The sequence below is a fragment of the Paramisgurnus dabryanus genome, chromosome 16 (assembly GCF_030506205.2).
Source record: "Paramisgurnus dabryanus chromosome 16, PD_genome_1.1, whole genome shotgun sequence".
In the NCBI taxonomy this organism is placed as follows: Eukaryota; Metazoa; Chordata; class Actinopteri; order Cypriniformes; family Cobitidae; genus Paramisgurnus; species Paramisgurnus dabryanus.
Genome location: NC_133352.1, coordinates 14,585,638 through 14,610,926, shown reverse-complemented (window position 1 = coordinate 14,610,926; position 25,289 = coordinate 14,585,638). Strand labels below are relative to the sequence as shown.

The following is a 25,289-nucleotide window of genomic DNA, read 5'->3' as shown; positions in this document are numbered from 1 at the left end:
CATAGAGAGCAACTTTAGATAAACAGCAGACATATGTGACCCAAACTTGACTTGAGGAACTGGAGTAAGATTAGGGGTGTCACGATTCTCCAAATCCTCGATTCGATTACATTTTCGATTTTAAGGTCACTATTCAATGCGATTCTTACATATTTTTTTTGAAAGCACAAGAAAATGCTATGCCACTTTTAGCGTGCTGTTTTTTGTTTCTCATGTAAAGAGCAGCTCGCGTGGTGTCTCCTGCATCTGCCATGCTATCTTTTAACTGTAGCTAGCTAAGTTAGCGGGGGTTGACTCGCAGCACTCAACACATGTTTTTTTTCCCACTTGGCAAGCCGACCGGACATGACATGGGGGAGTGGCAGCATCGACGATTACATTTTTTAATTCGAACTTCAAGGTTGTGTCGAAAAATCAAAATCGTGACACCCTTTAAGGGAAAGTTCGGCCAAAAATGATATTAAACCCATGATTTACTCACCCCAAAGCCTGCATATGTCCATCATTTTTTAGACCATGACATTTTCAGTTATTTTAGAAAATGTTTTAGTTCTTTCAGTTAATCAAATGTGAAGTTATGGGGTCCACGACAAAATTTGCATTCATCCTTCACAAAATAAATCCAAACGGCTCCACGATGATAAACAAAACCCTTCTGAGGGAATCCGCGCAGTTTCGTAGTAGAAATATCCATATTTAAAACTTTATAAACGAAAATAACTCGCATCCGGTAATGCCGCCATTCAAGATCATAGCTTAACGCAGCGTACGGAGGTTTCTCTGCTGCTGCTCTGTGCCCCCGCCCTCCGAATTTGTCATACGTCACTAAGAAAAGTGCGTACATTACGCTAATACTCTCTCCTGAATACAGAGGAGTCTAAGATGGCGGCGCTACCGAAAGGTAGTTATTTTCGTTAATAAAGTTTTAAATATGGATATTTCTACAACAGCACCGCGCGGATTACCCTCAGAAGACCTTTGTTTATCATCCTGGAGCCGTTTGGATTTATTTTGTGAAGGATGGATGCACATTTTTTGGACTTGAAGGTCGTGGACCCCGTAACATTACATTTAATCAACTGAAAGATCAAAAACATTTTCTAAAATATCCGAAAATGTGTTTGTCTGAAAAACGATGGACATATGCATCTCAGACAGCTTGGGGGTGAGTAAATCATGGGTTTAATATCATTTTTGGCCAACTATCCCTTTAAGTAAGATGAAGTCAAAAATTGAAAACAATTTGAAATCAATGATCAATGATCATTAGATTATGATACTTAATCCTGGATTACACCAACAAGGTCACGTTTTAAAAGGAAAATGTCTTGTTGGAAATTATTAGGCTATTTCTTCTATCAATATGTCATTGTTAAGAATAAAGTTTGTCCCACCTCTGCCTCGATCTCAGTTTGTCTCTTCTCCAAGAGTTTGGCCACCACCATGGCTCGATGTGGTCCTGACCTTTTACAAGAAACAGCCCACTCACACAGCAGGGTGACCACTGCATCATCATCTGGACTCATCTACAAACACACACACACACATACAAACACACACACACACACACACACACACACACACATACAAACACACACACACACACACACACACACACACACACACACAGTATTATTAATTTGCTATACGCTTTTTAAAAGTGTCTATTGTGCAAGAGTTATATAAATATGTGACTTCAAAAGGTAACAGATTACAGTACAATTAATTTAATGTTAGAGTTTTGAAAAATTAATTTCCATCAACTGCCTAGTCATCTGATAGTACCAAAAAACAATAATATTAATTACAATAAATGATTTTATTTAAAGGGGACATATCATGAAAATCTGACTTTTCCATGTTTTAAGTGCTATAATTGGGTCCCCAGTGCTTTTATCAACCTAGAAAACGTGAACCCAGTAACTTAGTTTTGGTAAACCATTCTCTGCAAGCATGTGAAAAATAGGTAATTAAAATTTTGCACCCCTTGTGATGTCAGAAGCGTATAGTACCGCCCCTTAATCTGCACTATCCAAGCGATTTAACACAGTGTGCGCAAGCCCTGCATTTAAACAGTTGCGTCTGATTCAAAAGTGAAAGTAAAATGCGCACGTCTGCATGCGCATTTATAAGCCCCTCCCACACGGTGATACCGGTATCACCGGGTTTGTCACATGCTGATTAACCGGTGGGAAAATTCTGTCACCGCAGCAACCCAAGCGCACTGCGACAAAATGCAATGAATTCACAATAAAATTAGTCTACTATAGCATATCAAAAAGACAATGCATAATATATATACATATATATATATATATATATATATATATATATATATATATATACTCATACATAATAATCATTACGTCCGCAAAGGAACGGGATGAAGCCGAAGTTTATTTACCCAGTCCTTATACAATTCTAGCTCTTACCTTAACACAATGATATTTACAAATTCATTTCAATACAGTTAATTTTATACCAACCAATAATTAATTGCCAACACCCAATAATCTTTACCATATAAACACCCTCTCATTTCACCATCACCTTTATACATCCCTAAATTGAAAACTTTTTAAACTGTTTATTATTTGCACAATATCTTAACATCTGTTTTGATGACGAAATTTGTCATGCGCACTGTACGCAGACCCTCCTGTATGCGTGAATACAGAACAATACTCTTAGCTTAACTCACTTTGGATAAGTGTCTACCAAATTCATACATGCTTAAAATGTTCCTACTTTTTCAACTCATTTAGATTAGCCACTACTTCCATAACCTATTACTTAAAAAGAATAAAACATAGTGGTCTACCTCATGTCCATCCTTGCTTTGTCCAGAGCCAAAGATCCTGTTATACAGAGAGTCCAGAGAATTGCTGAAGTCTGACTTCTCAAAGCTATGGTTATCCAAAACCTCCAACGTATGCAGAACCCGACTGATGGTAAAACCTATTGCGTACACAGATATCACGTCAAGACTATACAGTCCTTTACATGCTATACAAGTATTATATTCCTGTTAAAAATAACCAATCTTGAAGACCTCAAGCACATAAGGTTTACTCACCAGCTGTTGTTTCCTGACACTTATCAAATGACCAGCGAAACTCCACAGCCTGGCCTCGCTCTTTAATCTGCTCTTCGATCTCTCTCACTTTAGCTCGAACCTGTGAGAAATCGCATTACTTTAAACCAGTTTATCATCAAACAGGCTAGTTGTCAAATCAAGAGACTATCAGCTATACCTGCTGGTTGAACGTGCTGTTGCCCCCAGGCATAGGTAGGTTGGAAGGGGCGATGGGCAGAAGATCTAAAGGGGAGCCGGTCTTAATTCGGCTATCTGTCAGAGAGTAATGCCAAACCAGAGCGCTCGGGCAACACAACACAATACTCTGCAGAGAGACAAAGTCAACATCAGACAAAAAAAAATAAGTCACAAATTATCTATAACAGTGGTTCTCAAACTGGGGGCCCTGAGATGGTGCTAGGGGGCACTACAAATGTAATATATTTTGTTTAATTCAATTTTTTTTTTTTTTTTTTTAAATATTCTTTGGGGGTCGATGAAAAGATGTAACATAAGTTTGAGAACCACTGATCTATAACATATTCCCATATCACAACACCTGCAGCATGCAGCTTAGTCCAAACACCACTGGTCTGTGCTGAGGGCAGATGTAGAAATCTGTGAAGGGCGTCTGAGGCTGGTTGCCCCCTGCAGGCTGGGAGGTCGGAGTGGGCGGCAGTGCATTCCCTTGCTGTGCTGAAATACCATGGGCTGGGTGCCCGCCTGGACCTGGTCCGAGACTGCCATCACTCAGCAGCAAATTGAGCCGGCGTGTGCAGAAATAAGCCAGCCGCCTGGATAAATAGGCTGACTGCACAAACTCCCCCGAGTACTGAATGACAAAATGACAAGAATAGGAAAAAATAATGAGATTTCATTTAGAAAACTAAATTGTCAGGAACTTTAATTCTGTTATAAATTGGCCAAGACTGAATGTTCGCATTTTTTATTCATTTTAGGTGGAATACTTGATCATGTCTGCGAAATGCAGGTTATTATCTTTACATTATGCAGGATGATTTTATGTACAAAGCAGCAAATTACAAAAAATATGTTTTCAAAGAACGGGTCCCATATATTGAAAATGCATTTAAACATGACAAGATTCTCACTGCTGTCTGACTTGCATATTCTAAATGCATTAACTCTTTCCCCGCCAGCGTTTAAAAAAATAGTTGCCCGCCAACACCAGCATTTGTTTGATTTTCCTAAAAGTTTAATGTCTTTCAGAAAATTTTCTTATTTAAATGTATAAACATACAATATATCAAATGAAAGAACAGACCTTCCGCCTTAAAATTTTTGTAAAAGACTTCTGTTAGAGATCATATTCAGAATGTTGATCAAAACATACAGAGTTTTTACTCTTTTTGAATCAGTGGATGCTTCCGTGTTTTATTAGTTGGATAAGAATGCCACCTATTGGATAATAGCGGAAATATGAATTGCCATAAAAACTCGTCATGGAAGCGTTTTCTCTTAATTGAGTTGTCAATGGCGGGGAAAGTTAAGAGCTATCCTTTATGAATGACAGGCATACGTCTCCAATTCTGCATATCTCTCCAAAGTTTTCCATGCAGGGTCAGGGTGCTGGATTTAGGAAGTCATGACTTGACAGCTCTACTGGGGTCTTAGACATCATCAGAGAGTCATGCTACATTCACTGACCTGTAACAGGAGCGGCAGAAGCAATCGGAGAAGTTCATCCTCTCCAGGTCTTATTTTCTCAAAGCACTCCAGTACCCAGGTGAGAAACTCGTGCCTGTCTAACATCCCATCCTGTACACATGCAAAAAGCAGAGTTAATAATCAAATCCATTGCAATCCAATGGGCAAAAAACACCTAATTTTTTACTGAAGTGAACAGTATGTCCTTTTACATACAACCTGACAGAACTGTTCAAAATTACGCTCATTTTGACACAACTGGCTGTGAATTTGAGCACCTACATAAGGATTCAAATCTGACAACACATCGCACACATTTTAATAAAACTGGCACAATGTACCTGGAACATAAACATGGCGAGTTTCTCATTGTACTCCCACTGTTTCATGGCAGTCTCCACCTCAGCAGGAGGCGCAGGCAGAGGAGATCCACAGCCCTGATTGGGAGGCTGTCTGTAAAACTCCGCCACCTTCTGCAGCTGCTCCCAAAGGTATTTGGTAATGATCTGAGTCCATTCTGTAAAACAGATAAAACCAGTAAAGCATTTCGTCACAAAACCCCTCCACACAGCACCAGAGTATATTTTATCGTCATCCAGAGATTGAATGAAAATAGACAAAAGCATTGCTGTGAGACAGATTTATATGCAGTGTGATGGTACTGACCTATGCAGGGGTCAATGACGTGCCTTTTCTTCACCTTGGTTTCAGTTATGGCAGCGTGATATGCACAGGTCATTTTAATCATCCAAGCAGAACGCATCACCGGCACGGAGTACTTTGCAAGGTAGCCAAACACTTCCTCTTTTTTGCTGAAGATGGGAACCTAGTGCATGCACACAACATCAATCAGACCAAAGCAAAACCAATGCTATTACTCGTGCTTAGACTGTGAAATCGAGAACCTGACAAACTTTGCATGAGGGCACTTTGTTCGCACATCTTACCCCCCCCTTTGCTTCTGGGGGCGGGGTTTAAATTGAATATGTAAATAGCCGCTGCTCGAGTGAATCCTCCAACAACACATTACATTGATGGAACATTCAATGCAGCTAATCAATGGCGATTAAAGAACTGAAGGGAGTCGCACATAGGGGTTGTGTCCAAAATAGCACCCTTAAATAGTGCATCTATTTTTAGTGGTGTCTGACATCATACTGGACATTATTGAGTGAACTCATTGAACCCAATGGCCCTCATTTATCAAAAGTGCGTACACCAAATTTCCAGCGCACACCTGGCGTACACCCAAAACCACGGTGACTTTGAGATTTATCAATATGGACGTTGGCGTACGGCACGCTCAAATCCTACGCCAGCTCAGGAGGTGGTGTACGCACATTTTGAGTTAGTGCAGAAATGCGCAAAAACTTCCTAACACCACAAAACGTACTGACAAACTAAAATATATGATATATTATGACCCACTGTAAAAAACATAGTAATTATAAACTTCAGTGTTTATTTTTATGCAACAATGTTCAATGTTTAATTTGTGAGACTTTACCAAAGCATTTGATTTGTAGGCATATGTATTCCTTCAGTTGAGAGCCTGTGCGCTTTACATGATGTTTCAGAGCGAGCATGTGAACGGAGCTTAGTGGGAGCGGAGCGTTGAGCGGTGCGGTAATATTACCATCAAAGCGCCTTTCCGAAAATTCCGCTCCCTCAGCACCGCTCGTTGAACCCAGAACGCCCTTTGATAATTTGCTAGTTCGAGAATCTGTAAAAACGTCTAGCAATAAGTTATGGAATTCAAGCCTTATACATAAATGTAAAGTAAAAATCAAAGTTAAGATTGAGCAGGAAGAAAAAATTGAAAGGGACTGCGGAGAGACTGTAAAGAGTTAGCAAATATTCTTCCTGGAATCTGAAGCGGCACATTGCAAGAAAGCACAAGGATGTGCTACGAAAACATGGTAATGCAATAAAAGGTAAGCTAGTTACGTACCATTCGATGATAAATAAATACAGATGAGGTAAGGTAAAATGCTTGTGTTGAATGGAGCCGTAAATCCGATCATGATGACATGCGGACAAAATTATGGCCACGAATAATTTTTTATGCTATGGACACTTCTTTTTCTTATTTAGTCTAAAGTATGGCCATAAATTTCAACAGTTTGTTCCTTGGAATTAATTATTATAATATTTAGAATATTTCTTAAATTACTATTACAATTATTATTACTTCAAATTATGAATTAGCTTAGCTAAAACATGTGGATGTCGTGGAAACAAATTGTTAATTTGAATTATATCCGGAGCTCCGTATCAAACTGGATCTAAGATACAGCTAACAAACAACTGTATGTAAATACAGAACAACACACTACAAAAGTTACTACATCATTTTAAAATATTATATAAAAAAAAATAACTGAACCATTAAGCAGACATAGAATTTAGATGTAGGCAACAGTAAATAATAATAATAATAAATAATTATTCTTCTAAATATCAATTAATAATAAAAAATAATAATAAGAATATTACAAATTGTCATCCAATTATTAATGTGTCTTTAATCCCACTCTTTAAACTCCCAAATAAAACAATTTTGTTTCTTTTCACTTCCCCGGATTCTCTTCTTTGCCGTCTTTCGTGTGTCAATGGCGTAAAATGAGGGCGTGGGGGAGGCGGAGACTTGAATTTATATGGGCTTGTTATTCTAATGACGCTCGTTTTCGGCCGCGGCATTTATGAAGGGCAGATATTGCGTACACCTGAATATCAATGGTACGCACAGTTTCATAAATCAGGCGGTGAGAGGAGTGTAAGTATAATCTTACGCCAACATATACGCCCGTTTCTACGCAAGAATGATAAATGAGGGCCAATGTGTACAAAAAGTTTTATCTGGTCTGATTTTGTTCGTAACAATAATTTGCAGATCAGTTCGTTCTTTTACTTTTTGTCTAAAATACATCAGGGTCTTATTGCATAAGGGTCTACATGAAATTAAGACCACTGCCAAACAGCTAGTAATCTGTTTAAAGTTCACAAACAGCAATACCTTCTTAGCAAGCAGGGTAAGAGGTTTAGTCCCTGCCAAGTCTGTAAACCAATTATTGATGGAGCTCTGTGACCTCGCCGTGACGAGCCAGAAGTTATCCTTCTGATTGACCTGTGGCTTCCTCTTCCCCGTGTCTGGAAACGTGTTGCATCGTAACTTCTCCGCGATGATGCTGCTGAAGTTTGAGCTGATCTGAAAAGCAAAGAGTATCAGGAGTGCAAGTGTAGCGAGATTTTATTATAACCAAATGCATGTCAATAGCATCGGCATTATCTGTCTTACCTTTGAAGGGTTGAAATTAACATTTTTAGCACTGCCATGTTCATCCCCCGAAACAGCCGGCTGGTTGTTAAACCCCTGCTTGACGTTCAATGCGGTCAACTCATCCTAATGAGCAAAACAGTGATGCTACAGTTAAAAACAGCTCATGCGTGAGTATAACAATGAGCTTTTAACAATAGTCAATTGGTAGAGCATTGCGCTGGCAGCACAAAGGTTGTGGGTTCGATGCCCAGTACCTTAAATCCCTTGTGAGTTGCTTTGGATAAAATTGTCTGCCAAATGCATAAATATATAATATGTGAAATGAGCATCCATGCATAACGACCCTTCTTCATTCATGTCTATTTTACTAGACTAGATACAATACAAGTGCTCACCATTATATAATATAGTCAATAAACCTAACCATGTAGTAAACCAAGTAAGCATAATGTTATGTAAATAAGGCTGTATCTCCAAACATAGTTACCTGACGACTTTGTATTGATGGACTTTATAAATGCGTGCAGCCCATATCATTGATATATAAATATAGTGCACGAGCAAGAAATAATGGCAAGAAATGCTGCCTAGGTAGGGAGCTCGGTAGATATAGAGATACAGCCAGATATCAGGACACATCAACTTACAAGCAAATGTCAACAAACATAAATAAACAGGCTAAGTGCAAACATTATATGATTTATTATACATTAAACATACATACATAACTTTTAAAGCAGGCGAGATAATACAAATAATATGCGTTTAATAAGAGGCGCTTTAAATTGAACTGTTGCCATGAAAGGAGCTTTAAATAAAACCCTGATTTGACTTAAGCAAAAATTCGCACTATAACAGGCGTTGTGTCTATCAATCTATCTATAACCCTAACCAAAAACGAAAACCAAAATATTTAAGACATGGATTGTGTTTTTCCGCTGAACTAACCGAGCCGTTCGCCTTCAGTTCATTGTTATTGGCCGTTAGCAGAAGGCAGGGCCTGATCTTAACAACCCCTTTAAAACGTTGTATTTATACCCTATAACGATTTAATATGCACGCAGAGAAAGAGAAAACGTTGAATAACCTCTTTTTGTTTCGGGTCTTGTGGATAAACGTCCGGTGGACCGAGTCTGGGCCGTTTCAGAGGCCTGTGTTCGTAGCTCAGTATGCCGAAGGCAGCCATCATCCCCACGGCATATCAGCCCGGTCTGTAGCCGATCCTGAGCGCTCGTGCCGCGGCTACAGCTTCGCTGCTTCACCGCTGCTTCCGCTCCGACGGGATGACGGGAAAATAAAAGACAAAATAAAAGTCCTAACAGAAGATTAAATAAAGCTTATTTTATCATAATGATATTATTATATCCCAACAGGTTAAGCTAGTAAACATTTTAATATTTTATCTTGTATATTTCTTTTAATGATTACAATGCACAAAAGGTTTTCATAGTGTTTATTTAGGATAATAAAAGTCCTTATGCATCTTAAACCATTACAACCCCAAAATTATTAAATTTTTACTAAAGTAGGGGGTAGGAAAGTTTATCTAAATATTTTATCTCAAATTACATAATTATTTTATGTCTATGTATGTTTTTATTTTTTATTTTATTTATTTTTTATTATTATTTTTTCCTTTATTTTTCATTATTATTATTTACTTTTATAATTTTTTTATTATTGTAAATCCCTTATAACAGAATGTTTGTTCTTATTATTGTATAATACAATGTTCTCAAATGTCAATTGTTACTGAGATAATGGTAATAAAAATTTGATTTAAAAAAATATATATATATTTCGTAAATAAAATATTTAGGCATGATATTGTCAAAGTTAGTCTGTTATCAGTTTATTTTTTCTTTTCTTATTTATATGATTATATTTTTAATAAAGGTTGTTTTCTTACACCAAAGTCACGTTGTAAAGAAACAAATAACAAGAAGCAGATATAAGCATAAATATACTTTATTTTAACCAATAAAGCATTTTTATTTAAAAAAAATCACAAAACAAGTGTTCATGAAACAACGGTGAATAATAATCTCTTAATATTAATTAACAAGGCAACTCTAATATCTAATCTTGAAAACTGATTTATCTTCATCTTGATATTTTCTTAATAATCAGAAAAGATACTGTAGGATATGGCATGTATGAAAGAATATACGAATCCCCAAAAGGCTTATAAAACCAAAATATTGCATAATTCAGGTACCTAAACCTCAGGTACCTTAACACATTTTCAGAATAAAATTATTCTAAACTTTAAGAAAACATCTGTTGAAAATGTTAAAGTACACAAAAAATATAAACTTTGATTGTAAAAATAGCACTCTTGAATTATCACAATTCACATTGCACATTTTCTTCACTAAAACACTAATTGCATAAAAATTCCCTAAACTCTGTCAAACATATAACAGAAGAGGCACAAAACGTATACAGTAAATGATAAAAGCAACAAACAAATAAACAAACTAATAAACACTTTTCTGTTTTTTTGCTGATGTGCCTGGAATGAATGATATTGTTATCTAAATATATATCATCTTTGGTTGGATGTCTTGAGAACTTTCGATACATAAAAGGCAACGTACCTTATGGTCAACACATATCTTACATGCCACAACAAAGACAGAAAAAACAAACAAATTGCATATCGGTGTGCAAAATTTACTTCTACCAAATAGGTAGGTAGAAGATTAGAAATACACTCTTCAACACTGGTTCAGTACTAACATCAGGAGTCATAACACTCCTGTGACGGGCAGGATTCATTCAGTTCAGAATGGAAATAAAGTGCCATTAATGTAAATGTTCCCACTGGAAGACTCCCCTACATGACATCACATATAAACTCAAACTCTTTGTTCTAACTCGAACATTATCAATATATTAAAGAACAACAAACATCTCAGTGTGCAGCAGTTAGCAGCTTCAATAACCTTTACTTTGCAACTTGGATAAATTCTCAGCAGGTTGGAGGATCATCTTGTCTCTATTACTATCAGTGCATGTTAGTTCTTTGGGGAGGTTTCTTCAGTTGCCGCCATCATGGCACGAAAATGAGAGTTCTCATTGGCCAGCAACTTTGAAGGGGTGTCAAACTCCAAAATCTGTTTTAAAGAAGACAAGATATTGATTGAAATATTCAGTTTATGTGACTTTCCCAAGCAGAACATGTTTCCGGATCAACCTCCTGGTACTATTTGGCCCTGGTACTATAAAATAATTGTCCAAAAATAATAATAATAGGGATAAAAGGGACAGAATTATGGCTAAGATGACTGGTGTTTGACAGGAGGTTTTTTTTAGCAACATCTCATAAAATCATCATGGATCATGGAGACTGACCTGACCCTGATCCAGAACCATGATCCTGGAACAGTTGAGCACAGTGTTTAGACGATGGGCAATGATCAGAGTAGTGCAGCCACTGAATGCGGTTCTAATAGTGTCCTGTATGAGACGATCTGTCTCTGTGTCTATGGCAGCTGTTGCCTCATCTAAGAGCAAGATCTAAAAGAGACATCCACATGTTACATAAAGAACAAGTCTTTGATCAAAACTAATTTATTGGCTGGTTTGTTAAAGAGCACCTATTATGCAAAATCCACTATTAGAAGGTGTTTGGACATAAATGTGTTAATTTAATATCAGCCATGTGGTGGCAATGTTTTACCATACTTTAAAAGTCTGAAATTCAACAGAGATCCTAAGTTTTTAACTGTTCACAACAAAACCCAAACAGTATCCTTTATTTAAATCTGTTTACTTCATTAATAAACCATTTTCTTTATGAGCCAACAGACCTTGCTGTGTCTGAGAAGTGCTCTGGCCACACACAGTAGCTGTCTCTCTCCCACAGAGAAGTTCTCTCCATTATCTGTAACCTCTGAATGCAGTGAATTAGGCAACTGGCTTACCTAAAACGAAAAACAAAAATTTGCATTTGAAAAGTGCATTCCAGCATCTACTGAAATAACAGAGCAACGCTTTGCTTTTACTCACCATATCCTTAATATGTGTTTTCTCTAGTGCTTCCCAGATCTGTGCATCTGTATATTGATCCCAGGGATCCAGATTTGACCTATTGGTGACAGAATGACTTTAAAGGAGGACCCGATTCGAACAAATAAGTCAAGAAACAAAACTGATTTTCTTTTGTAGCTATCAGTTAAAGACAAATGAAAGCTCAATGATTTAATATGTAAATTCTAGTTCCAGACTAAAATGCATGTCTGAACTGTCTTAAGTGAAAAAAACAACTTGTGCTGACATAACTTAAAAACTGACAATGCCATTGTTTTGTCTCAAGGTGCACACCAGTATTGTTTTTTTTAAGGTATGTTTGTAACATGGGCGTCGGAACCATTATCCGGTTGTTAAGTGATGACTTAAGGAATACTGTTTCCGGGTCCAAACCTCCACTCATTTCAATAGAGGATATTATTTAAACAGCCGATTATGAGCACTATTTATTCATATCACACATTCGCCTGTAAACTGCAGTCTCCGGCTCCCAGAATCAAAAACAGCAATATATTAATAAGTCATAAAATTATTTTATGAATAAGTTTGTTGTCTGAGCGCCGTCAGTCAAATCCATTCCACTAGAAGAATGCCCTAATAAATTAAACTCCATTCTGCATTTTAGCTACAGCCTTGACTTTCATACTGATGCTTCCTCAAATCCATTCCACTTTACTCATTTAGAGTACATATAATTGAAACTCCATTTTGTAGAAAATAATGCTCAATTTAATATAATTTTGAATATATTTCATTTTAACCTTCATATTCAACATACATTTCAAAATATATTTCAAGGGCAAGCAAATACATTTCTAATTTTACATCCCATGTGGCAAAAATGTATTCTTTGCCTAAATATAATATATATATATATATTCTTTATGAAATTTAACTTGTATTAGTTAAATTTCATAAAGAATATTTTCAAATACTTTTTAAAACTGTTATGTTTACAAGTTTTGTAAAATAAACAGAAGTTTTTCTTCCAATGCGACATGAATATATTTCCTTCACTGTCAGAAAAAAGGTACAAAGTTGTTCCTTTTTGTGTTGCTGGGGTGGTACCCTAAACGGTACCTTTTTGTACCTTTATGGGTATACAACACATTAAAATGTTGCATCTTATGGGGTACAATATTATACCCTAAGGACCAAAAATTGTGTACCTTAAGGAACAATTTTGTACCAGTTAAATTTTAGGGGTACAAAACAGTTAACTGTACCTTTAAAGGTACACAATAGATCCTTAAAGGAACACACCCACATTTTGGGAATTAAGCTTATTCAACGTATCCCCCAGAGTTAGATAAGTCCATACCTATCTTTCTCATCTCCGTGCGTGCTCCCCGCTAGCTCAGCTTAGCACAAAGACTGGAAGTGAATGGCTCTAGCTAGCATACTGCTCCCAAAAAGTGACAAAATAACGCGAACATTTTCCTATTTATGTGTTGTGGTTTGTATAGTCACACCGTGTACAAATAACAAGGTGATATGAGACACAGCAATCTTTTAACAGTATACATACTGGAAACTATATTCTCAGAATGCGAAGCACTGCTACTTGGGCGGGGTGATTTGCACAACTCTGACCGAACTCTCTGCTCCTCACCGGGAGCAAATCACCCCGCCCAAGTAGCAGTGCTTCGGAAGCAGTATGCTAGCTGGAGCCATTCACTTCCAGTCTTTGTGCTAAGCTAAACTAGCGGGGGCTGCGTCAGACAGAGTTACAGCACGCACGGAGATGAGAAAGGTATGTAAAATGTGAGCGTGTTCCTTTAAGGAACAGTAATGTACCTCAAAAGGTACAACATTGTATTATGTTTATATACCTGTAAAGGTACAAAACGTTTTTGTACCTTGTTTTCTGACAGTGTTGGATTGAAATATATAGAAAGCTAAATATATTTTTAATGCTTTAAAGTTTTTTTTTTTTCAAAATAAATATATCAGTCAAAAATACATTTTTGTAAATATTTTTCAGCAAATATATTTTTGGCCATTTTTAAGTATATTTTAAAATATGTTTTAAATATATATTTTTGCTGTATGGGTCAGTTTGTTGCCAAAGTGGCCTTTTTTATTTTGACCTGTAATAGTTTGTGCAAATACTGGCCATGTTTCATTATGTTTAAAGTTTAATAATCTTAAAGTTGGGCTTTCATTATTGATTTTATTGATTTAAACTTTTCTGTTTTCAAGAAACCAAGATTGTGCCTGCAGACCAACGAGTTTAAGATAACATTTGACTTTAGGGACCTCACCAAAACACGCTTGTCTTTAATCAGAAAGCTATAACTTCCACCTTTCAGTTTCAACTTTCAACGACTTTCCGTTTCGCCTGACATTACCAATTCCTCTTCATTTTAACCCCTCCCTTGCTCCAATGCCACAACCCAATCTATAGTCGACAAATAAAAACATGCTCCGCCCTACAATTTTCTCACATTAAATATCTTGTTTAAATATCAGATTTTGCAAATGCAATAAATGAAGCAGATTATATCATCTTGACTGTAAAGACTTCAGTGCACATGGTGGAAGTGATCAGGTAAAAGTGATGTGGACCGTACCTGACAGTACCAATAAAAAGAACTGGCTCTTGGGGGATGACTGACAGCTTGCTTCTCAAATCTTCCAGACCAATGTGAGCGATGTTGACACCGTCAATGATGATTGATCCACCGCTAAGCTCCACTAGTCTGAAGAGTGAAACGCCCAATGAAGATTTCCCTGAAGAAGCAACCAACCTGTGTCACAACCTATTTCATCCACCGATAATATGACTCGCAGTAGAGACAAACACGTCTAAAACATCAGAAAGAATAAAACAGGAAGTGGACAGGCGTACCTGACCCCGTTCTGCCAACTATTCCCACCGTCTCTTCTGGCTGAATGCAAAAGGAGACATTCTTCAAAACCAAAGGAAGATCATCCCGATACTTCATTTCCACATTCTGGAATGTTATTCGTCCTTCCTGTGGCCAATGGGATGCCGAAGAGGAGGGCCCAGCAACTTGGCGAGGACCTTCTTCTTCTAGATTCTAAATAAACAAATGGGATAAGGAGTACCTAAGAAGATGTCCCTATTACCAAGACCATTATTGGCTTCATTAATCTCTCTAAGAAGATTTCTGCCACTCGACAGCCATGCCTTTTGAAAAAATCTGTGTCAAACGCTATGATGTTCGGTCTGCCAATAAATTTGTTCTATCTGAATCCTGCCAAGCGAGATGTAACAGACTCGCTATGCAGCATGCAGTCCGCTGGGCTCAGTGGCCTGTGCAAAGTTAAAAGCTGATGTCCTTTTGCGTGCTGTGTCAATTGAATAACAAATGGTCTGTCCCTTTCTATTTTCGGCTGACATCTAAAGCACGTGTGTCGACAGATGCTTTACCTTTATGTAATGATTGATCCGCTCCACTGATGTAAAACGAGCTTCGGTTTCAGGCAGAAGTCTCACGGTGAACTGAAACAAGCCGGTCAACTAAATATGACAGGAAAAAGAGACAGTTTAGTGCTGGTTACCTAAACAAGCTTCACAATCGCTCATTCTCAGGGTTAAACATTTGCACAGACTCGTAACCTAAGGCTTTTCAGTTTGTAAGCACCTGTACGGCGTAAGAGATGGCGAGGCCGGCGTATGCAGGGGGAATGTGGCCGTGCATTAAGACAATAAGGAGGGCTACGGTTGTGATGAGAGAAATGCTGATAAGGTCCAGACGGACAGCCAGCCAACGCATGCCACAGCTGAACAGATAGTGACATGCTTGGTTTGTGTCAAGCAGGGTTTGATACCTGATGGAAAAGGAAGAGATAGTTAGTAAAAGTCAGGATTTGTTATTTTGGATCAAACGTTTCGAAAACTTACTCAAATGTCTTGAACAACACAAACTGACGATTTGATCCAGATCAAAACCTAAACTGGATTTTGAGATCCAATTCAAATTTAGAATCAATTTGATCCGATTTGAAAATATGAAAATCCAGGCCCTGGTTGTGCCTTTGTGTCCACATGCAAAAAGTCAGCTGTCTAAGCTTTCTGACACAGGGTTAGGGACTATTTTTTCCAGTGAAAGTAAGGTTTCTAGTGATTTTACTTCATGAAACTTGTGTTGATACATATATTTGTTTTGTTTGGTATTCATTTTATAAATATATAAAGCTAGTGCTGTATTGTCAATAAGTCACAGTTTAAGAAAGTTGCATAAAGGTATTCATGATATAGCACAGCCTCTTATAAATTATTGCTTACATCAGTATAATCATTAAATGCCATCCTTCCATCAGAAGATATCTGTCATTGTAAACAGTAACAGAATTAGGGCTGCAAAACGATTATTTGCGACTAATTGTTTGCCGAATAAAAGTTTTTGTTTTTGTTTGTTTGATGTGTACTGTGTATAATAATTATGTATTTATATTTATAATATAAATACATGCATTTATAATTATATATAATATAAATGATATATAAATATGAAATAAAATAAAAAATAAAAAATATGTACACATGTAAATATTTATTAAAAATATACTTGCACCTGAGTGTATTTATTAGGGCTGGGCAAAAAAATAGATTTTTCAATTAATATTTTTTTCTGTGGTTGATTCAAAATCGATTCTCACAGGCCACAAATCGATTTTTTCCCATTTTATTTCCGCAAACATTGAACGTAAGATTAACTAATCTAATTACTAGTCATCTCCACTAGATGTCACCCTTTTTTTTGCCCTGCGAGATGTTACCAAGGAGTCATTCATTCAAAAAAAAAAATAAAATAAAAAAATAAAATAAAAAAGGAGTCATTCATTCATTTAGTCTATATTCTAATATATTCTAATATAATATAATATTCTATATACCGGTAATCTATATTCATTAAGTTGAATCGAGAATCGAGTATAAAAATTTATTCGAGAATCGGAATCGAAAATCGGATCAAGAAATCGAAATTTACATTTTAAAATAATTTAAATATAATTTAATAATTTAAATATAATAATTATTATACACAGTACACACGCACTCACACGCACGCACTCGCACGTACACACACACACACACACACACACACACACACACACACACACACACGATGTAAACAAAAACTTTTTTCTACAAACGATTAGTCAGGATTAATCGTTTTGCAGCTCTAAAAATAATGTTGATATGCAATAAAAAAGAACAACTATAATTGCTGCAGTGATACAAATAACAGCTTTGTGAAAACATTATAGCTGTGCTTTATTTTGAATAAATCACTGCTTATAAACATTCAGCATTCACAACTACAACAACTATCATTTTTAATATGCTTCCAAAGCTTGAATATATAAGATTTGTAATTTGTATTTATGTTCTTGTATAATCAGAATAACATACTGATTTAAGGTGTCTTGTAAGACAACAAGAATTGATAGTAAGAATAAAGTTATATACCCTCGATTTTACAGACAAGGCTTTAGCCTTTAAGACTGTCTCAACTGAAAATAACTTGCACGTACACATCTTAAAATATGCCAGTGCTATTGATTTGTCTCAAGATACACACCAGTAACATATTTTTCCAAAGCATGTTTTTAAAAACTAAAATGTCTTAATTTAACTAAGGCCTAGTCCTGGCTTTACCTAAGCTTTGTCTGTGAAACGAAGTCACAGTGTACCACAAATCTTAAAATGCATGAATTTGCAAAATGCAAGTTACATTTGAAAATCAAACGATGCCAGACTTTAAGAACTAATTTTAGGAAGTCAGATATGTGACCCTGCCTTCCTGTGAAATTCCAGCTAAAGTCATTTTTGACACTGTGAAAATATAACCTTTATATCTAATATTGACCATGTAAGATCATGCCAAAGATTGAAATGAATGAGTGAAATCAAACTTTGATGCCCCCTAATCTCATCATTAGATTATAAAACTATAGCCTGGATTTTACAGACAGGGTCACATATGAAGTCTTACCAGAGAACCCACAGTTGTAGTTACAAACTAAAGTATACATACATTAACTATACGTTTAACAACCAGATAGTGCTCAAACTACAAGGGTCTTTACTGCAGGGGTCTCCAACCTTTTTGTGAGCAAGGGCTACCATAATGAATAAAACAATCTGGAGAGCCAATTTTTGATATAATTTATTCAAACTTTTTTTTTACTTGTTGATTTTATTTTATTTTACTATGTTTTAGTATTGTTTAAAATGTTAACATACGTGAACCAAGCCAAGCTAATAAATGTTACAATTGAGACTATGAATAGAATGTGCTTTGGCAGGCACCTCACAGACTCTGTGCGGGCCCACGTTGAAGACCCCTGCTTTACTGCAAAAACTACCACCTGGTTTCAAAGACAAGGCTTTAGCCTTTAAGACACATGTTTGTGGTGTCTCAACTGAAAATAACTTGCACTGACAGATCTTAAAATATGCCGGTGCCATTGATTTGTCTTAAGATGCACACTAGTAATGTCTTGTTCTAAGGCATGTTTATTAAAAGATGCTTAAATAGCTTAATTTAAATAAAAGGCATAGTCCTGGCTTTAGCTAAACCTTGTATGTGAAACCATGCCTATATCTATTATTTTATTTTTTACATGTAACTTCTTTTGTAAGAAGTTTTGTGTATTTATGTGTATTTAACATTTCAACATTTTATCATTTAATGCAATGATTTTATTTACAAAAAAAATCACCAAAATGATTTCAGTGGTTCAGTGAAACGTTATAGAGAGCATTTGCTGAATATTACCTCTGTATGAAGTCTGTGCCCCTGCCGTAAGCATGGACAGTAGACAATCCCTGCAGACTGCTGGTGATATGAGAGGTGAAAGGGGATTGGCTGATATTTTCCAGTCGCTTTAGTTCACGGATCAGAACCCTTTAGGTAAAAGACCAATCGAAAAAGTACATAAATAAATAAATATACAAATATTTTATATTTATAAATTCATTTTAATAACCCAATGCACATTTTTTCTGACCCTAGGCCTAGCATGGTGTTTGATAAATTTAGATGCAGCTTTATACATTAAATAGACATCAAACTCCTAAAATTATCTTTATTTGTGCGTTTTCTGAGATGTGTGTCGTCCTAAATGCTTAAGGGGGAATTTTTAGAAGAATCCCTTGACAGAAATGCTATATAATATACATAACTATATTATCAGTGGTGTATAAAGACCTTTCATAAATTAACTATTATGTTTTTATTTACTTAAAATGAGCCGTTTTATCTATATACACCGAAGGGCCCCATACATGGAAGTTGCCATTTTATGCCGCCATGTTTCTACAGAAGCCCTTAATGGACAAACTTTGTTTACCAAGTTGTCTCTGATGATGACGTGTTTGTCCTGTGATGGCTAGCGTAGCTTCTCTATGTTTTTCAAAAGCGAGGGAAGAGCCGTGGACTGAGCCGTTGGGTGCAATTTGAAACCTCATCACTAGATGCCACTAAAATTTACACACTGCACCTTTAACTAATACAAATAATGGGTGTCCATCCATGTGTGTGTCTGAGATTTTGGTTTTAAAACATGCAGGAATTATAAAATAAATTGCAGGACTTGCTTGATGAGTTTTAAAGAGAGATAAAGTTCGGTACCTGATTGATGTTAATTCTTTAATCTTTATTAAGAGTGACAAGCATTAAAAACGATCTATCTCACGCTGACTGACATATATATACATACATAAACAGAATTACAGTTTTAAAAATATCTGTTTTGACAAGAATTTACGCAGATATTTGGCCCTTGCGCAATTTAGTTTGTCATGTATCATTCGTATTTTGACCCGGTGCATAGCGGGTTTTTCCCTCCACAGACGCAGGTCGGCAAACTAGGGAATGAACTTGCGCTCCCTGGGCGGTTCAGCGCAAAAAAGGAGGCGTGTTCCGGCGCAAACCATCCCTGATGCTATTTTGCAGTTTCAAAAAACAATTGCGCCACTGACCAGAAAAAACTAGTCTAAAGTCAGTGGCGCGTTGCGCGTGGTTCATTATGCTATTTTAAGGGCGCATGATTGACCATAATGTATAGCGTGCACAACGCGCACACACTTTGCTTATCTAATCTACACAGATGCAACAGTTATTTTTGCAAATCATAAATTGTTACAATAAAAAATATTAACACATGAGATAAGGGAAATCATAGTGGTGAGCATTGTGATGATAGTTTTTATTTATTTTGTTTGACTGCGTTAAAAAATTATCATGCAAGTAACGATTAAAATATTTTCATAAGTTTGTTGTGTGGCTGTATTACGTTTATTTTATGTAAATAATAATTAAAATGTTTTCATAAGAAACCTTAATGTATGTGAACTTGATTTGTAAGTGTACTTTGGGGTTGGACTGCTTGGGTTTCTTGGCTTTCAGCGGTGAGGGTGGACGCAGCGATGTCCTCTGCTGGCGTCAGGTCCTGAGGCAGATCCACCTCCCGTTACACGGCGTGCCTGATTTATGCTGGCAAGCTTGGGATTCCCCCGTCTCCTGACATTATTGTAGCGCTTGCGGTGCAACGTCCTGGGGATGCCAGCTGATGAGACAATTGCGGCTATTTCCTCCCACACCTGTTTAACTGACGCTGATTTGGGCGGGTTTCTCCCATCCCCATACAAAACAACTTCTCTGTCTTTGACTGCTCTTACAAGAACGTCGGTCTCCTCGGCTGTGAACCGCTCCTGGTAAATCATAATAATAGCAACTCGCCATGGAACTTGCGCACTTGCGTTTAAAGGGAATGATGGATGACGTTCTGGTTTATTTGACGTTACGCCCAAACCACACCTATGAATAATGAACCTACTTCAGACAAACCCCTTATTGATTTGCGCCTGGCGCAAGAGTTATTTCTCCCGCCGTGAAAATAGCAACAGCGCCCAAGATCCGCCCACAAAGTCACTTGCGCTTTGCGCTTCGCACGTTTCAGATCGTTAAAATAGGGCCCATTATCTGTTATGTCTTAAGTGCATGTGTTTGATGAACTGTTGGGGAAAATATCTGATATGTAACATTATATTAGATCCTTGCAATACAGTAGATCTTAAAGTTGTCTGCCTTAATGTCAATCAAATAATAAAAAAATAATAAAAGTTTATTGATATTGTTTTTGACTTTGTGTGTGCTAAATCTAAGAGTATTAAAACATAAAAAGTGTTAAATTAAGGTAAATTTGTTCGACAAAAATGTGCGATTAAGTTGTGATTAATCATGAGTTAACTCATAACAATCATGCGATTAATCTAGATTAAACATTTTAATCTTATTTATACACACACTTATATACATACAAAGAGAGAGAAATATACACAGAAATATACACAGTCATAGAGACAGCAGTGATGCAGGGCTATGTTTTGATCAAAGCTCTGGCTCATCTCATCTGCTTATTTGTTGTGCGCCTCACAGATCAGCCTGTGATGTGACAGGTTAGTGGCTTATGAGATGGAGACCCACGTAGGGACAATAACTGTATGACTGAGGAGATCTTACTGGTTGAGCTGCAGTCATTGCTGGCGCCTGAACTGATTTATATGGGGCTTTATGAGGCCTGTCACATGTCAGCACTACAGCATGCAGGACTGTGTGCAGTGTGAGGCAGTCAAAAACACTGTTGATTACTGCTATAAGGTGCACATATAAAACCACTGTGCTTATGGATAATGTTTAGCAATAAATCATGGTTTTCTTTAGAGAAGCCCATGAGGAAAAAAGGAAAACAAACCAGCCCTTGATCTTCTCCTGTGTCTTTAAATGTGCATTTATGAATAAGCTGCTTACTGTAAAGTGAGTGTAAGTCTAAAAGCACTGTAAATCCATTAGGAAACCAAACCTGGAGATTCTGTTGATGATGAAGAGGAACGCCGCCAAGGGAATGATAGAGAACAGGAACCATGGAAACACTGTGCCCACAACACCTAGGCAAAACAGCACCAATGTCAAATTCTGGAGGAGCATTTCGGCTTGCATGGCCAGACGCACGTCAACTGCAAGGCGAGAGAAAAAAAAGAGGCAGAGCGTGTAAGAGAGGTAGACATGAAACCTTTGAGGTGCCCCTGTCATCACGCAGCAGAAAGGATTTGTGAACTGAGATCTCACCCTCGTCCATGTCTCTGGAGAATCGGTTGAGAATGCGTCCCAGAGGTGTCGTGTCAAAAAAGCGCATGGGGCTCAGAAGTATAGTCTTAAATAGTTTATCATGCAGAACCGAGGCTGCCCGCATGGTACACTGCAAAAATACCACACATTTACAAACAACGTTAATAATGCATGGACCTACACACAATAATGATGCTAATAAATGAAACTCAAAATAAACTTTCTTTAGTTAGGGTTCAAAATGAACATTTAAACTACCATAATAGCTGGATTTTGAGGGGGGGGGGCAAAAAATTGGATTATATGCCCACTGGAAAAATCTCAAATCTATCTAAACATCTATACTGAAAGCAATCTCAGAATGTGTTGACCAAACAGAAACACGGACTGATTATGTTATGTAGCAATACTAAGCTAGATATGAGCAACAGTAAAACTGGCAACCAACTTTTTTTTAGCAGAAAAACACTGGTATAAAAACAACAGCATATGTAATGAAACATAAGCACATAAACATAATTTCGTAACCCTAAAAACATGGGAGCATTTTTGGAAGAGCATTTCATTTATATTTAATAGTTTTTGGCACAACTGTAAAATATTAATTCCAAAATATGCACACTTTCTGAATTTTCAATTCTTTCTCGAGGTAATAAGAGATTAGCCATCATCAGGAAATTAGCGAATACGGGTGGCACACTATTATACAGAAACATAACCTCTGCAATGTGCTGTCGGGTCTGCTTAATAGAGAAATGGCCACAGAGACCCGAGGGGACATACCGGTATATACACACAACCTTACAGCTAAGAGTCAAGACACTGGACAGATAAATGGATTTAGCCCACAGGCAATTTCAATTAACATAAAAAAACTACTTAAGAGGCAGAAAGGATGGACACACAAAAAGCGAACAATTAACAATGCCGTCGATTGCAAAGCAAGATATCCATGACTATGTATATAGGATATTATCTTACTGAATACTGTAGGGCTGTCAAACGATTAATTGCGATGAATCACATACAAAATAAAAGTTTGTGTTTGCATAATTTATGTGGGTACTCTTTGTAATTATTATGCATATATATCTAAATACACACATTTTATAAATTCAAGATATATTTTATTTATATAAAAACTGTATAAAAATGTGTCAAGTTTTTATGGTAAACTTCCCTTTTACTTGAGCAATAGCAGGAAACTGCAGGATCTCTTAAACCTAAATGAAATTAAATCCTAATTTCTAATTTTAAAGAAATTATTTTTCTTATTTATTTTTGCTCAAAAACTCTCAAGATGTGTTTAGTGCCAAAAGAGGTCACACTTAACATCTTTGATGCCTAAAGAAGACATTTGGTCCTGAAAATTTAATTTTTAATTTTTTTTGTTTGTATCTTAATAAAAAAAGATTGAAAAATAAATATGGATGGACATTAAAACTTTTAAAACAACAAGTCCGGTGGTGGTGCACTGTAAATCCTAAAAGTTAACTCAACTCAAACCATTTAAGTAAACCGGTTGCATTAGTTTTAAAACAGATACATTTGAGTACTGTGAACTTAAACAAATCGAGTCATATGCAGTTATGCACTTATATTTAAGTTCACACTACTTAAATATAAGTGCATAATTGCACATGACTCAAGTTCACTGTACTTAAATTTATGTGTTTTAAAACTTAAATGGTCTAATGCAACCGGTTTACTTAAATGGTTTGAGTTAAGTTAACTGTTAGGTTTTACAGTGTGGTGGGCTAACTGTGGGTTCACACCAGCCGCGTTTGAGGCGTCAAATTCACGTCTACCCGTCTAGTTTACTGCTTGAACATTTTGAGTTTACTCGCTTCATTTCATGAAATTCTAGTTATCTAGACCAGTGGTTCCCCAGAGGGGCCGCGAGATGGTGCCAGGGGGGCCCCAGCTTTATGACATTTTATAAAATACATTCATTTATCATGAATTCTGTGTAATTAAACCTAAAAAAAAATAAGGCTACTAACCAACAGCACTACTTTGTATAATTTAATATGTTTTGTTTAATTAAAATGAAAAATTTTAGAACAGTTTTTTGTCATACATTTTCTTTGGGGGGGCCGCAAAAGAATGCACGGTACACAAGGGGGGGCGCACGCGGAAAAAGTTTGAGAACCACTGATCTAGACCTTCATGCATAAATTCGTGTCATGGGAGGGGCTTCGGCGACTCTGCTTGCTTACTGTAATCAGTCACTACAAGAGCAAGCTCCTGATTGGTTAACTCTGCCAATTTTTAACAAAGTTCTAATTTTTCAACTTGCGCGTTTCCCGCGGCAACGCTCAATTCGCGCCACGAGACCTCCAGACATGCGTCAACGCGTCTTTACTAGGGCTGGGCAAAAAAATAGATTTTTCGATTAATCGTTTTTTAAAACCTGGTCGATTCAGAATTGATTCTCAAAGAGCAGAATCAATTTTTTTCTTTCATATTTATTTCTGAAAACATTGAACGAAAGATTAACGTTAATCGAATTACTAGTCTTCTTCACTAGATGTCACCCTCTTTTGTGCCTTGCGCGATGTTATCTAGGAGAGAGAGGCGAACCTGTCATTCATTCATTCAGTGCTTAAAATGGCAGTTTCAGGTGCTTCATCGATTTTATTTATTACCCACTTGTAACCTGCTGTTCACTGTTCTTTTTATATAGTAAAATAATATAGTATTTGTATTAAATCTATATTCATTGAGTTGAATTGAGAATCGAGTATAAAAACCGGCCCAAGAACCGGAATCGAAAATTGAACCGAGAATCGAAATCGAATCGATAGCTTGTGAATCGAAATCGAATCGAATTGGAAAATCTGAATCGATACACAGCCCTAGTCTTTACATTGACTTAACATTGAAATCACTCGCGTTTGACGCATCTACCGTGGCTGGTCTGAACGCAGCATAAGTCTTTTGCACAGTACTGAATATATAAAATGTTTTTTTTGTACTTATATAACAATAAATATTTATATATTTATACATAATAATTACACGCAGTACACACGCGTATATTATGCAAACACAAACGTTTATCTTGTATGCAATTAATTGTTTGACAGCCCTAGAATAGTGTGCGGTATACTTACTGTAC

General features: G+C 36.7%; 2 protein-coding genes across 6 annotated transcripts in view; both read right to left on the bottom strand.

Moving 5' to 3' along the window:
• The window catches only part of med12 (mediator complex subunit 12), a 29,064-nt gene extending 19,766 nt beyond the window's left edge, over positions 1 to 9,298 (bottom strand). For all 3 annotated transcript variants that reach the window (XM_065266586.2, XM_065266588.2, XM_065266587.2), the window contains exons 1-11: positions 9,112 to 9,298; positions 8,043 to 8,147; positions 7,761 to 7,952; positions 5,411 to 5,570; positions 5,086 to 5,261; positions 4,745 to 4,855; positions 3,636 to 3,908; positions 3,255 to 3,401; positions 3,077 to 3,176; positions 2,822 to 2,958; positions 1,395 to 1,526 (exon numbers count right to left, since the gene is read on the bottom strand). In XM_065266586.2, coding sequence (XP_065122658.1) covers positions 1,395 to 1,526; positions 2,822 to 2,958; positions 3,077 to 3,176; positions 3,255 to 3,401; positions 3,636 to 3,908; positions 4,745 to 4,855; positions 5,086 to 5,261; positions 5,411 to 5,570; positions 7,761 to 7,952; positions 8,043 to 8,147; positions 9,112 to 9,213 — 1,635 coding nt within the window. In that variant the 5' untranslated portion in view covers positions 9,214 to 9,298. The remainder of the gene's footprint in view (positions 1 to 1,394; positions 1,527 to 2,821; positions 2,959 to 3,076; positions 3,177 to 3,254; positions 3,402 to 3,635; positions 3,909 to 4,744; positions 4,856 to 5,085; positions 5,262 to 5,410; positions 5,571 to 7,760; positions 7,953 to 8,042; positions 8,148 to 9,111) is intronic.
• A 678-nt stretch (positions 9,299 to 9,976) lies between these two features.
• LOC135748283 (ATP-binding cassette sub-family C member 5) overlaps positions 9,977 to 25,289 on the bottom strand; it is a 39,081-nt gene continuing 23,768 nt past the window's right edge. For 2 of the 3 annotated variants that reach the window (XM_065266454.2, XM_065266457.2), the window contains 11 exons: positions 22,169 to 22,298; positions 21,903 to 22,056; positions 18,815 to 18,943; positions 15,671 to 15,857; positions 15,457 to 15,546; positions 14,911 to 15,103; positions 14,633 to 14,792; positions 12,039 to 12,117; positions 11,840 to 11,953; positions 11,382 to 11,546; positions 9,977 to 11,143 (listed from right to left, as the gene is read on the bottom strand). In XM_065266454.2, coding sequence (XP_065122526.1) covers positions 11,045 to 11,143; positions 11,382 to 11,546; positions 11,840 to 11,953; positions 12,039 to 12,117; positions 14,633 to 14,792; positions 14,911 to 15,103; positions 15,457 to 15,546; positions 15,671 to 15,857; positions 18,815 to 18,943; positions 21,903 to 22,056; positions 22,169 to 22,298 — 1,500 coding nt within the window. In that variant the 3' untranslated portion in view covers positions 9,977 to 11,044. The remainder of the gene's footprint in view (positions 11,144 to 11,381; positions 11,547 to 11,839; positions 11,954 to 12,038; positions 12,118 to 14,632; positions 14,793 to 14,910; positions 15,104 to 15,456; positions 15,547 to 15,670; positions 15,858 to 18,814; positions 18,944 to 21,902; positions 22,057 to 22,168; positions 22,299 to 25,289) is intronic. The other variant, XM_065266458.2, reaches the window with a different exon arrangement.